At 37.3% G+C, this 13,067-nt stretch overlaps 1 protein-coding gene across 1 annotated transcript; it reads left to right on the top strand.

Moving 5' to 3' along the window:
* The first annotated feature begins 767 nt into the window (after positions 1-767).
* On the top strand, positions 768-7,846 carry LOC104419511 (GDSL esterase/lipase 1). The gene is made up of 6 exons (XM_010031188.3): positions 768-1,089; positions 5,517-5,775; positions 5,884-6,005; positions 6,121-6,348; positions 6,997-7,246; positions 7,377-7,846. The coding sequence occupies exons 2-6, from the start codon at positions 5,523-5,525 to the stop codon at positions 7,619-7,621; spliced, it is 1,098 nt and encodes a 365-aa protein (XP_010029490.2). The 5' UTR covers positions 768-1,089; positions 5,517-5,522; the 3' UTR covers positions 7,622-7,846.
* The last annotated feature ends 5,221 nt before the right edge of the window (positions 7,847-13,067 follow it).

Raw genomic sequence — 13,067 nt, 5'->3', positions numbered from 1 at the left:
AGGAGGTGGCTAGGGTTTTTGGGTTTTCAAGATTGCTCTTTTAGTCTTAGGAAGAAGAGTAGGAATAAAATTAAAAATGGGGATGCCGTGCAAGGACGAGCAAGAGGCGGCGGCAGCTAGGGACCTAGGGTTTGGGTTTCTTTTGGGTTTCCAAGATTCCTCATTTAGTTATAGGAAGAAGAGCAGGAAAAAAAAAATTAAAAATGGGGATGCCGTGTAGGAAGGAGGAGGTGGCAGAATTGAAAATGGGGATGCCAGTCCAACTTGGCGGGATTTTTTCTTTTTTCTTTTTTTTTGGAGGACGGGAAGAATGGAGGGTGATTGCAAGAAAGAAAATCACAGGTGGTGCTGGGGAACAAACAAGAGGGCAAAATAAATGGGTGGGGCTAAAAAGTGATTTTGAAAAATAAAAGTACTAAATATTGAATAATAATAAAATTTTGATCACCATAGAAAATCATAGATTTTTTTTAAGTAAATTGACTATAGTATTTATTTTTGTTAAAATCAGAAACATGTCTCCAAATATGAGTATACATTTCCTATATATATGTTTTTTCAATTTCCTATGAATGAATTTATTAATATTGTTAATGTAAATTCATTTAAAGCTCTATGATAAATATAAAAATATTGAATTAATATACTATATGTTCCAACTTATCGAAATTTTTTATCCTTTGAGAAATGAGGTGTCACTCTATCACGTCGAGTTACTGGGTGCTACATGAGTGAAGTCACATCGCCGGGGCGAGAGAGAGCGCGTGGGTTGAGAGGGGGATTGACCATTTTTCTTTTTTGCTCCCTGGAGGGAAGGGTTTTCTGCTTTTCTGCTTTTCTCTTCTTTTCTTTTCTTTTGGGGAAGGAGGAGAGTAACCAGAGGGGGAGAGAGTTCTGGCCATTGAAGTGCTCAAGCGTGAGAAATTGCAGAGAGCTTCAATTTTCAAGGAGACAGCTGGAGCTGGTCCGACTGGAGCAAGTTCGTCCAGAGCACCCCTTAGGAGGAGAAAAGCCCGGTGATCTCCCGTAGAGCTTCTCGCACCCCATCGCTGCCGATTTCAGCAAAGTCCATTTCACCAAACGAACCAGGTGTTTGAACACTCTCTCCCTCAGGCGTATTCTGTGTACGAGCTGTTTTGTCTTTTCTTTTAATGAAAAAAGCCGAGAATGGGCCATGAAGTTTGAATAACGACAACACAACAAAACTGGGATAAAATAGGATGCTGCTGAGTAAATTGACCTAGATGTATGTACATCATTTCTCTGTCATACCGATAATCACGGCGAAATCGGATTGGAAGCTGGCTTTTGATGCTGCACACCACGGGTTTGCTCAAATGCCCAAAGGAAGACCGAAGTTCTTTTTGGATATTGGAGCTTGAAATCAATTAGTATCTACGTTCATATTTGTTGAATCTTGTTTGATCATTCGTGTTTTCCCTGTTTTCGTGTGGTTTGGTGGAAAAATCTTGCTCGAGTCGGTCGCTTACAGATTTTCCACGCCGGAATACCCCGCCGGAGTTACTTTCCCTCGCTGACGAGCCTCTGTCCATGGTTCAAGGCTACTCGAGTCAGCCTTTCTCTCTGTCTTCACGTTCTTGTGCCGGTTTCTTTGCTGAATTTGTTTAATATTAGAAGTTTGAGTTCCGAGGGATGTTCATTTTAATGTTCGGTGGTCGCCGGAATAGCAAATCCGAAAAGGTAGGCACCAGTCGGTGGAAAGGACCGGTCGGTGGTGTTGGCCGGCGATGATGTAGGGCGGTAACGGGCTACCAGATGGCGGTGCTGTCGAGTGTTTCTCGACGGCGGAGGCGAGTAGCAGGAGTTCGGCCCCATTGGAGGAGGAGCCAGAGGTTGAAGGTGATTCTGGGAAGAGGAACGTGCAGGGGAACAGAACAAAATAGAGAAAAAGACAAAAGAGAAAGTAAATAAAAATAGAAAAATCATTTAAAAAGTAGAAAAAGTGAAAAAAATATACTCTTTTTTTTTTTTTAATTCGACTGGGTAGGATCCGGTTTTGGGTCGGGTCAATGGCCGGATCGGGTAAGAGGTCCGGACCCGTTCCCCCAATATAATGATATATAAATAAAATTAAAAATAATAATAATAATTAAAAAATTCGGGAAAACATTAAAACATTTGAAAAATCAGAAAATTCGCAAAAATTTAGAAAATTCGGAAAATCATTAAAAAAATTTAGAAAATTCAGAAAATCATAAAATCCAGAAAATAACCACACAAAAAAAGACAAATCAGTAAAATTTCAGAAAATTCTTTAAAAAAATCACAAAAAATTAGTAACCTGTAGAAATTAAAACCTAAAATTGGACAAAGTTTTAAAGTTTTAGAATAGGGTACTTTGTTTTGGATTGTCTTTTCTTTTTAGGGACAATATTAGGATAATTGTGTGTTTTCTTTTGTGAATATAATTGGTTGCACATTTCAATACTTCAAATATTACTATCCTGCTCCAAAATGGTTAGGACAAACCTTAGATCTCTTTTGGATAGGCTGCCACGACGTTAGTTAGCACACAATTAAATTGGTACTAAAGGGGCGTTAGTATTAGGACTAACGTAATTAAGTCACCAAGTAAATAGTAAGATATCTTCCTGTATTTTACTTGATTCAATCGAAAAAGTTAGCGATGACTCCCTAGTCAAATTTTGCATGAGCTTAATTGATTAAAATTTTAAACACTTGATGTCATATGAGATATGGGCTTAGGAGAACCCAATAGGAAAGCATGCCAAGATTTTTTTCTCCTAATGGAATCCATCAGAAACTTGGACCAACTCAAAAAAATTTTAGGATTGTTTTTACATTTCCTCATTTTCTGACATTTGATTCACTAAGAAAAATGATTGAACAACAATTTTTTTCTAGTCAACGAAAAATCTATATTTAAATATAAAAATTTAACCAACTAAAAAATATAGAAAATTGATTGTCAATTTCTAAAAATATAATTAGACATCGATGTTTGGATCTAAAACCTAACACTTGGCACAAAAATCCCAATGCTAGTTCCCGAATCCTAGGTGTCTAAGACCAAGTCTTCGACACATAGACTTGGTCTATTGATGCTAGGCCTAGGACCCTGATACCCATGCTTAGATCCCCAACACCTACATCCGGGTCCATCAAGGTCGAGCTTAAAACCTCGCTAGCTAAGCCCCAACCCCTAATGCCCTTGCACATGAGCCTAGGTCCACCAAGATTGAGAGTGGGATCTCGGTACTTGAGCTCTCAAAACTTGGGCTCGGATCTACAAAGGCTACAACCAAGTTCACAAAGGCTATTCTCGAGTCCATTGAGGCCAGGTTTGGGGCCTTAATGGACATGTTTAGGTTTATTGAGGTTGCGCCCAAGATCTTGGTGCCCGTGCCTTAATCCTGGCACTTGGGTTGAGATCCCTCTAGTGCTTGTACTCGATTTCCCTGGGTCCCCAATTGCCCACACACGAGTTACTAGCATCTAAATAGTATGTGTTTATTTAAAAAAAAAAAAAAATCAAATCAGATTTTTCATACCAAATGATGGAATATTTTTCGTTTATTTTCAGGTTTAAACCAAATATCATAAAATATTATCATTTTTTTGTAAAATAACTTCTTACAAAATAATTTTCAGAAAAATTAATTTTTTCATGAAATAAATTGATCCTTAGCAAATGCAACACTTTTGAAATTGTTCATGTATAATGATACGATTTACATCCTCCAATCGGGACAGGTTTGAGGTAAATCACACTCTTGAAGTAGATAAGGCTTCGACCAAAAAAAAAAAGAAGTAGATAAGGCGAGTGCTGTAGTGCGTCCAAAAGAACAAGGTCTGTGTTTAATTGTTAGTTTGAGGTAAATCATGAACATCACTGTCATATGAAAATGCTAAAAATCCAAAGTAAGTCCCCACTTGTCTTAAACTTTCAATATTCCCAATGATGACTTTCACCCCTAAGCCCTTTGAGAATGATTGCCAAATGCCTCATTTTTTTTTTCAAAAGAAAATGTCGAATCAAACACGCCCTAAATCACCCTAAATTAGTTAGAGACTTGTGTCACAGGTCAGTCGATTACGATCAATCAAAACACCGTGTGGCCTTAGGATTATTGATCCCAAGTCAATCTTACGCACACACGCTTGAACACAAGAATCGGATGAGCAAAGAGAGTGTATATTCACTTGTGAACGAACTAGTTACAATGAAGGAGAGGGATCCCTATTTATACAAATGCGGGTTGCATCTCAGCCATTGATCATTCTTCCGATCCAACAGTGCATTTTGAATCCGTATCATCATTACAAGGCTACACAACATGCTACTTGATGACTACACACAACAGGCCCTTGGGAAGACCATGGGCGTGTGTCAGAAGCAAGATCCAAGCTTGCAGGTCTGTCTGACACGAGAGCAGCTGAATGGTCACGGGCTGCTCCTAGGTTGGTCAAGCATTGCTCACGGGTCATCCTTGGGCTGCGCATGGGCCTTTGCTCATACTGCTCATGGATTTGATTGTGGATCAATCGTGGGCTGTTCTTGGGCAGCCCTTTGTGTGTGACACGGCCTATCACGGATGGTCTTGGATCATGCTCCATCCGTGGGCCGTGTCACTCGTCTCCTCGACGAAAATCCTTCTTGCGCCTAAGTGTCGAGCAAGCCGGCCAACGTGGGAATAAAAGTCAAAACAGATCGCCGTCCTTCGACTTGTCCAAACGCACCTCCCCACGTTTATCCAATGTATCTCCCAAGTTCGTAAGTCTTGTTCAATGCACCGACAGAAGACTTTGTAGCAAATACTTTTTATCACCATATTTTCCTATATAATTTATATTAGGGGTGTAAGTGATTCGGTTTGATTTGATTTTTTTGAAAAGTCGAACTGAATTGAACTAATAAGGAAATTTATTGAACTGAATTGAATTTCGATCCGAACCATAATGGAACCGAATTAAAATTTCAGTTCGGTTCGGCTTTTCGGTTTTTACTTTTGGTTTTGTTTTATTTGTTTCCTCCAATCACCCCTTTCAATAAATTTTTTATTTTTTAAAAATGATTTTTAAGTTATTTTTTATTCATTTTCTTTCTTCTTTTTTTATTCTTCTTCTTCATTGGCCAGTCGGTCACTAGCCATATCGGCAACTAGCCAGAGGCGAGCTAGAGTCTCATCATAAGCTGGTCATCGATCGCCACTATTGCTAGCTACTAGCCAAAGAAAAAAAAAAGAACAAAAAGAAAAAAAAAAGAAAGAAAAGGACAAAAAAAGAAAAGAACAAAAAAAAATGGTTGTGTAAAAAAATAAAAGGAAAAAATTTGGACTTTATTGGTTTGGTTCGATTAACCGAACTGATAAAAACCAAATCTGTAAAAAAAAGTTTCAGCTTTTAATGAGAATTGAACTTAAAAAAAAAAAAAAAAAAAATTAAAATTTCAGTTCCGTTCGGTTTGGGTTTGGTTTTTGGTTTAGTTTTTGTATATGTAGCCACCTAAAGAGGACGAACATCATCCAACACAGGTCATCATGTCGACTCCGACTCTCCACATCATTCTCTTCACTGTTCTTGCAAGCCTCTTCGTCTCCACTTGCTGCGACAATCAGTCTCGGGAAGATGTTGCTCTCTTCATCTTTGGCGACTCCATTAATGACGCAGGGACCAACAACTACATAAACACCACTGCTGGCTTCAGAGCAAATTTTCCTCCTTATGGGGAGACGTTTTTCCGCTATCCCACTGGCGGATTCTCCGATGGTCGTCTTATCGTCGATTTTATTGGTAACTTCTTTGCCGGGTAACTTGGGCACAAATTCTATTTATTTCCTCATATTACTGCTTAATATGTTTATTGTTCTATTCTGTTTTTTTTTTTCTTTAAATATGCAGCTGAATATGCAAATCTACCGCTGATTCCACCATATCTCCAAATAAAAGATGATGAATTCATGGGAGGGGCGAATTTTGCATCCGCTGGAGCTGGTGCTTTGGTCGACACTTATGAAGGATTTGTACGTTCTTTATTTATGTCTTTTGGCTCGAAGCTTTATTTAACATAAATTTGTACACTTTTCGAGTCTGCAAGAAACCTCGGAAATGAGCAAGCTCATGTTTTCAATTTATCAGGTGGTGGATTTGAAGACGCAGCTGAAGCAGCTTGAACAACTAGAGAAGAAGCTGAGGAAAGAGATGGGGAGCGAGAAGACGAAGAGGATAATTAAGGAGGGTGTTTACTTAATTAGCATCGGAACCAATGATTACACGAAGCCTCTACTTAATCCTGCTCTGTTTCAGTCCATTTCCATGGAAGATTACGTGGGGATGGTGATTGGGAACATCACCTCTGTGCTCAAGGTTAGAAGCAACAAGAATTCCATTATCTACCCACTCCCGACAAAGTACTTTCTAGTTTCACTTAAAGATAAATTTTTATACACCTTATGTTTTCTTGCAATCTCTGGCACAGATGGACACGATTCTGTAGCTCTATGTAAATAAGCCCAATTTATATCAACAAACTCGATAGTGAAACGAATTCAAATTACATGATCTTTAAGCATGCTCAATAGAGATATATTGCATTGACATGGCTAAACACGAGTGCTTAATCCGAGCTGACAGGTGAGTACAAGATGCCGACCCTTAAGTACATTCTAAATGCAATTCTTTCTCCTTTTTTCCATATGCCATGATTTGATATCCAATTAAGATCTCTTATATTACTTAGTTGTTCTTATATGGCTCCATGTGTAGCACAAGCATAGAATTGTGCAAGTATATTGGCGTCTTTTTATTCGACGTTAAGTTGGCATTTGAACGTGTCTCAACCTGTTCATCTTTCCGAGAAATCTTAAAGGTTTACTCCACTATATACATGCACTATTTAGTGTGTGTTTGCAAGGAACCTTGTTGTTCTGGCCTCGTGATAATTAGACTTGCTAAACATCTGGTAATTGTTATGGCATTTCAGGGGGATAATATGGCTTTCGGATTCTTTTCCAGGGAATATATGAGGTAGGAGGAAGAAAATTTGCAATGATTGGAGTGGGGCAATTTGGGTGTGCGCCAAGCAGGAGACGATTGACCAGAAATGGTTCTTGCTCAGGCGAAGCCAACAAGATCGCACAGCTTCACAACGTTGCTCTTACTTCAATTCTTGCAAAATTGGAAACGCAACTCCAAGGATTCGAATACACCTACTTCGACTTCTACACTTCATTAAGTGAGAGAATCCAATACCCATCAAAATACGGTAAGTTGTTTGTGCTGTGGGCACTTATCTTAAGCATCAATACTTCTAAACCAGTTATGGATTTTGTGCCTTTTATATCGCTCACGTCTTGGATAGAAGTCCTCATTTTCGATATATGAAATCGATTCAGGTTTTAAGGAAGCAAAAAGTGCGTGTTGTGGTTCGGGTCCTTATAGGGCAAATTCGACTTGTGGAGGCCAAAGAGGAGTGAAGGAATATTCATTATGCCGTCATCCTGAGAAGTACGTGTTCTTTGATTCTGGCCATCCAAGTGAGAGGGCTAACCGACAATTTGCACAGTTGATGTGGAATGGGAGTGCGAGTGTAGTCAGACCTCGCAACCTGAAGGAATTGTTCAAGCATGAGGGTACTTGAAATTTTACTTTGTTCCTTGAAATTGTAGGTAAAGAATCACATCCCACTTGAACGTCATATTATGAATAATGAGGGATGATGTTGGATTGACTATATGGTTGCACTTCTGTTAAAGAACAAGGATGTTCAAATGAGCCCTAGTATTGCTGAACGTCAACAAAACTTGAATTCCTTAAATGTTTCAGGATAAGTTCGAATAAATGAGATTCATTATCGCTTTGGTTCCATGCTTTTAACTATGATTTTAGGGCTGCAACACATTGCATTTTATTAAGATGAGGTCAAATGTGAAAGAACAAATAAGAAAGAGAATAGGGAAGAGAGTCAATTACATTATACAGCCCATTAAGTTATGGGTCACACTGGTTATCTATTCATTCCTATGTGTTGGACCAAGCCTGAGCCTACAATAACTTTGTGAAGATAGAGTTATATTACCTATTTTAGCTAACAAAAAATGCAATATCCATGATAAAATATTTGGATTTCCTTATATTTAGGCAAATTTTTCTTGTTTATGCAACATAATGAGATATGGAGAAAATAAGGAAAAAATGGTAGAAATATGTAAAATGAAGAATTTAGTGATCTAGAAATTTAAATAAGAAAACATTGGAAGACAAATATCAAATCAGAGATTTTGTAATTCAATCCCTAATTTTATCAGTAAGTGGTGGAAGGTGGATATTAAATTAAAGATTTTCTTATTTACTCCCTAATTTTATGGGAAAAATAACCAATTGCCTTTAAATAGGAGTCTTGAATGTATCCAATAAATAGGAGAACATTGAGAGCTTGGGGAGATACTTAGGTTTTTAGTTTCAAATGTTTTCTCATTGTTCTGACATATTTTCAAGCATTTTGAAGAGAAAACAACATTGGTAACGGAATTTTTGTTATTTGATTCAAGATGTTGGGTTTAATTTATATTGTTGTTTCTTCTTCTATCATGTTCTAATTTTCTTTTGTTAGGACTCGATGTAGCTTGACTATGATGATATGAATTTTATGGTTTTTTTTTTCCTACAATTGATTTCATTCATGTGAGTTATATATTATAACATTTAATGCTTTTAAGTAACTTGCTGTCATTTGAATGATCTAATGCATATGTTTGAGATTGGGAAACAATAATATGCATTTTTTTATAATATATAACCATGAATTAAATGTGGATATATATACCATGTTATTTGTATAGTTTTCGGTGATAAGGCGGTCCAAAAGGTTCATTATAAACCAAGAATATTCACAAATTTTAATACACTTATATTTATTTAAATTCACATAGAGATATGGTGGATAGATAAATTGAACAGATTTGTTATACCTAGAGATATGATAGTAAATGGGTTTGGAAAGTTTGCTCTCAAATATTTGATATTGTTCTTGTATGCACAATATTAAAATTAATATCTAGTGGTTATGATGAAATAAGATATTCTAACATATTTAGATAAATTTTAGAATTAGTTCATTTTTAATATTTAATTGATTTATTAATCATCAATCTTTATGGGACAATATTCATCATCATTATTATATTACTTGTTCGACACATTTATCGCATTTAGAATTTCACAAATAGCCTACCAAAGTATATAAGAAAGGATAATATCATAAGAGAAATGACAAGCATATTAAGACATCGAGACAGACTATTATTGGGTATTGAAGGTGTGACCGGTTTAAGATATCGATCTCGTGGACTAATTTTAGGTTGCTTAGCATTGCTCTTCCGAAATGACGAGCTTTCTAGTCCTATTCGAGTTAGTTGCTTACATCTGCAACCCACTTTATGTATCCATCATTCTATTTGTCGGTGTTTCATTGGCTGCTTTTTTGTTCATCATTGGCCGTATTAAGCATGCATACCTGACACGAGCTGCCAAAACGATCCAAATCGAAAGAAACTATCTTGAACAGTCAAGACTTCTTGCTCTTAGTTTAATGTCTGCAGATATAGAAATAGATCATTGAACCCATCAATGGTCCAATAATGTGATCTGAGCATAGTGTGTGGGTGAGCAGGGAAAGTATTATAATTTACAAATTGATAATGAGTTGCTTCGACTGAAACTTCTGCGTAGATGTGCTGAAATTGCCGCTGGACCGCAAAGTTAGAAAATAAAAAAAGTGAAGTATGGAACAAAGAGTTGTTCAAACGTACCTCACCTGCTGTAAATGCGTAGCAAAAGCCAGAATGCAAATTACGTAAGCAAACATCTTTAAATGGCCCCAAAAATTTGACTATACCAATTTATGACGTCATATGTTTGGCCAGAAGAGGAAAGTGCTATAACGAGCCTTCCTCTTCCCAAGATGCTTATTTAAGTCACCCGAGCATCTGTCCAAAATCCCAAGGGACGCCGCCCCATATCGGCTCCGGATATCCACGTCCTTTTCTTTCCCGTCTTTGCCAGCCTCCTCCTCTCGGCTCACTGCGACGTCGATCAACCCCAACACGACGTCGCTCTGTTCATCTTCGGTGATTCTCTCAATGAGGTGGGGACCAACAACTACATAAACACTAAAGAAACTCAGAAATTAAGTCAATGAAGCATTACTTTTCATTTATATGTTGTATAATATATATATATATATATATATATATATATATATATATATATATCACCACCTATAATTATGGTGAAAGATAAAAATAAAAGATAACAATTTTTTCTACAAGGAAAACAAATTACAAAAGATCTCACAATGATCAACTCATTGATACTTTATTTGATTTGTAGAAGATTCTGTACTGCACATAATTTGAATTTTTCCCTTCTGATTTTCTACTTCAATACTCCCCTTCAAACCAGTCAATGGGGAGGACCAAAGACCAAGTTTGATTGGTAAACTGACAAACATATCTCGAGTCAATGGTTTGGTGAAAATATCAGCAGTTTGTGAGGAAGACGTGACATAGATGTGTTACAATAGAACCAAGATCAACCTTTTCCCGAATAAAATGATAATCAATCTCAACATGCTTGGTCCGAACATGAAAAACTGGATTAGTTGTGAGATGTAATGCCGATATATTGTCCAAGAAAAGTAACGAAGGTTGACGTTGGTAGATCCCAATGTCACGTAGTATGTATGAAATCCTAGTGAGTTTAGCAGTTGCGGAAGCAAGAGCTCAATATTCAGCTTCAGTTGTGGAGTGGACCACAGTAACTTGTTTCTTGGCACACCATGAAATACAATTTGATCTAAGAAAAGTACAATAACCAATAGTAGAACGTCAGGTGATTTTGCACCCAGACCAATTTGCATCGACAAAGCCAAATAAATGGAGAGAACTACAAGACAAAATGTGCCCAAGGTATAAAGTGCCGTGAACATATCGTAGAATATGCTTTACCATATGAAAGTGAGCAAGAGTTGGGGCATGAATATATTGGCAAACTATGTTGATTGCAAGTGAGAGATCCAGACAAGTAAGGGTAAGGTACTGAAGAGCGTCTTCAATGCTTCGAAAATGAGATGGATTAGCGTATGACTTACCACCATTTTTTAGGGGTGGTTGCTTGGTAGCTATTGGAGGAGCAATTGACTTACATTGCACCATTGATGCTTGACACAAAAGATCTAATGCACATTTATGTTGGGAGAGAAAGAGTCCATTAGTGGAGTGATCGACTTCAATGCTTAAGAAATAATGAAGAGCACCAAGATCTTTCATGGAAAACACTTGACCAAGTGCCTACACAAGATGGTTCAACAATTTTGTAGAATCACCAGTGAGGATTATATCATCCATATAGAGCAATAGAATAATAATATGACCGTGATAACGATAAACAAATAGTGATGGATCAGTAGTGCTGTAGAAGAATCCATACTCAAAAAGAAAATTGCTGAACTTGTCAAACCATGCCCTAGGAGATTGTTTGAGACCATCTAGCACCTATTGGAGTAAGCAAACATGGTTAGGATAAGGTGAATCATGGAAGCCCAGTGGTTGTTCTACAAAGACGAGAACATCTAGATCTCCACGTAGGAAGGCGTTCTTGACATCTAATTGGCGAATTTCCCAGTCCTAAACAGTAGAAACAGATAGTACAACGTGAATTGTGGCTTGTTCAACTACCAAGCTAAAAGTTTCTAGGAAGTTAACACATTCTTTTTTATGAAACCCTTTTGCAACAAGTTGGGTTCAATTGGTCAAGCGAACTATTTGCATGTAGTTTTTTCTTGTATACCCATTTACATCCAACTACATTCATCGAGGGTTGACGAAGAACAAGTTCTCATGTTTTATTGATTGCAAGAGCATCCAACTCCTCAAGCATATCGGTTGTCCAACTAGGGTGTTTGAATGCTGAATGGACAGTGTGTTGGCTCGGGAGGGATAGATGATACTACTTTATTGTCATACTTGGGGTTTGGCCTCAAGATCTCGGCCTTTAAACGTGTAACCATGGGATGTGTCGAGGATTTGAAAGTTTTAGATGGAGATTGAACTAAAGATTCACTCTCTATTGATTGTTGCACATGATTAAAGAGCGTAGTAGATGAAGCATTTGAGTCTGGTTTTTTCTCAGTAAATAGACGTGCACATTCGCTTATAGATTCAAGAATTCAATGAGAGACAAAAGATTTTTCTTATTTTGTGGAACAACTAGAACATTATTAAGTGAAAATTGACCAATTTAGTTGCTAAATTGACCAGTCCCAACATAAGTAATCGGCAATGATATACCATTCCCGATTATCACATTATCATGGTCAAGGTAAGGAATTACATTTACAATATTACTTGAATTATTAGTCATATGAGTAGTAGCACCAGTGTCCGGATGCCATTCTTCATCTTTTGAGTTTGAGATATGAAGAGCAGCCATGCCTTGGGGTATATTGACATCCTGATAACTATTATCGAAATGATAACAACAATCCAATGCATCATGCCCTTTCTTCTAGTAAAATTGATAGTTGAAAGATGGCACTACTATGTTTGAATTTGGCAATGCATCAATAGTTTTGATTTGGTGAGTGTTATAGTAGTTTCCTAAATAGTGCCAACCATTCTGGTTTGTTTGAGAAAATCCACGACCCCTAGAATTAAATGTGGATCCTCTACCCCTCCTCCAGGGTTGTTTTTGTAGCCACCATTGCGTTGCTGTGAGATAACTGCCATTGAACTATTTGGTAGCATGGTTGAAGTGCGCTTGTTTCGCAACTCATAACTTTAAAGTTGTGCAACCACTTCAACATGAGATAGAAGAGGAGGCTTGAACATAGTCGATTTGAACGACTCATAGCTATCATTCAGTCTTTCAAGTAATCTGAAGACTTTATTAGCATTTGACACTGGTTTGCCATGGAATGTAATTGATCACAAATAGATTTAAAGTCACGAAGATAAATAGATAAAGGCTTATTTTCTTTCTAGATGTGCCAAAGTTGTTCAAAGAGGTCAAGTTCACGAGTCACCAAG

The sequence above is a fragment of the Eucalyptus grandis genome, chromosome 9, assembly GCF_016545825.1.
Source record: "Eucalyptus grandis isolate ANBG69807.140 chromosome 9, ASM1654582v1, whole genome shotgun sequence".
Taxonomy (NCBI): domain Eukaryota; kingdom Viridiplantae; phylum Streptophyta; class Magnoliopsida; order Myrtales; family Myrtaceae; genus Eucalyptus; species Eucalyptus grandis.
Note: the sequence above shows the minus strand (reverse complement) of the source record. Positions and strands in the feature narration are given on the sequence as shown.

What these genes read in the sequence shown, in the direction of transcription:
- LOC104419511 (XM_010031188.3), top strand. Translation starts at nt 5,523, where the DNA reads ATGTCGACTCCGACTCTCCACATCATTCTCTTCACTGTTCTTGCAAGC. An exon ending in TCGACACTTATGAAGGATTT is followed by an intron (nt 6,006 to 6,120) that starts GTACGTTCTTTA and finishes TCAATTTATCAG; the next exon opens with GTGGTGGATTTGAAGACGCA. An exon ending in CCAATACCCATCAAAATACG is followed by an intron (nt 7,247 to 7,376) that starts GTAAGTTGTTTG and finishes AAATCGATTCAG; the next exon opens with GTTTTAAGGAAGCAAAAAGT.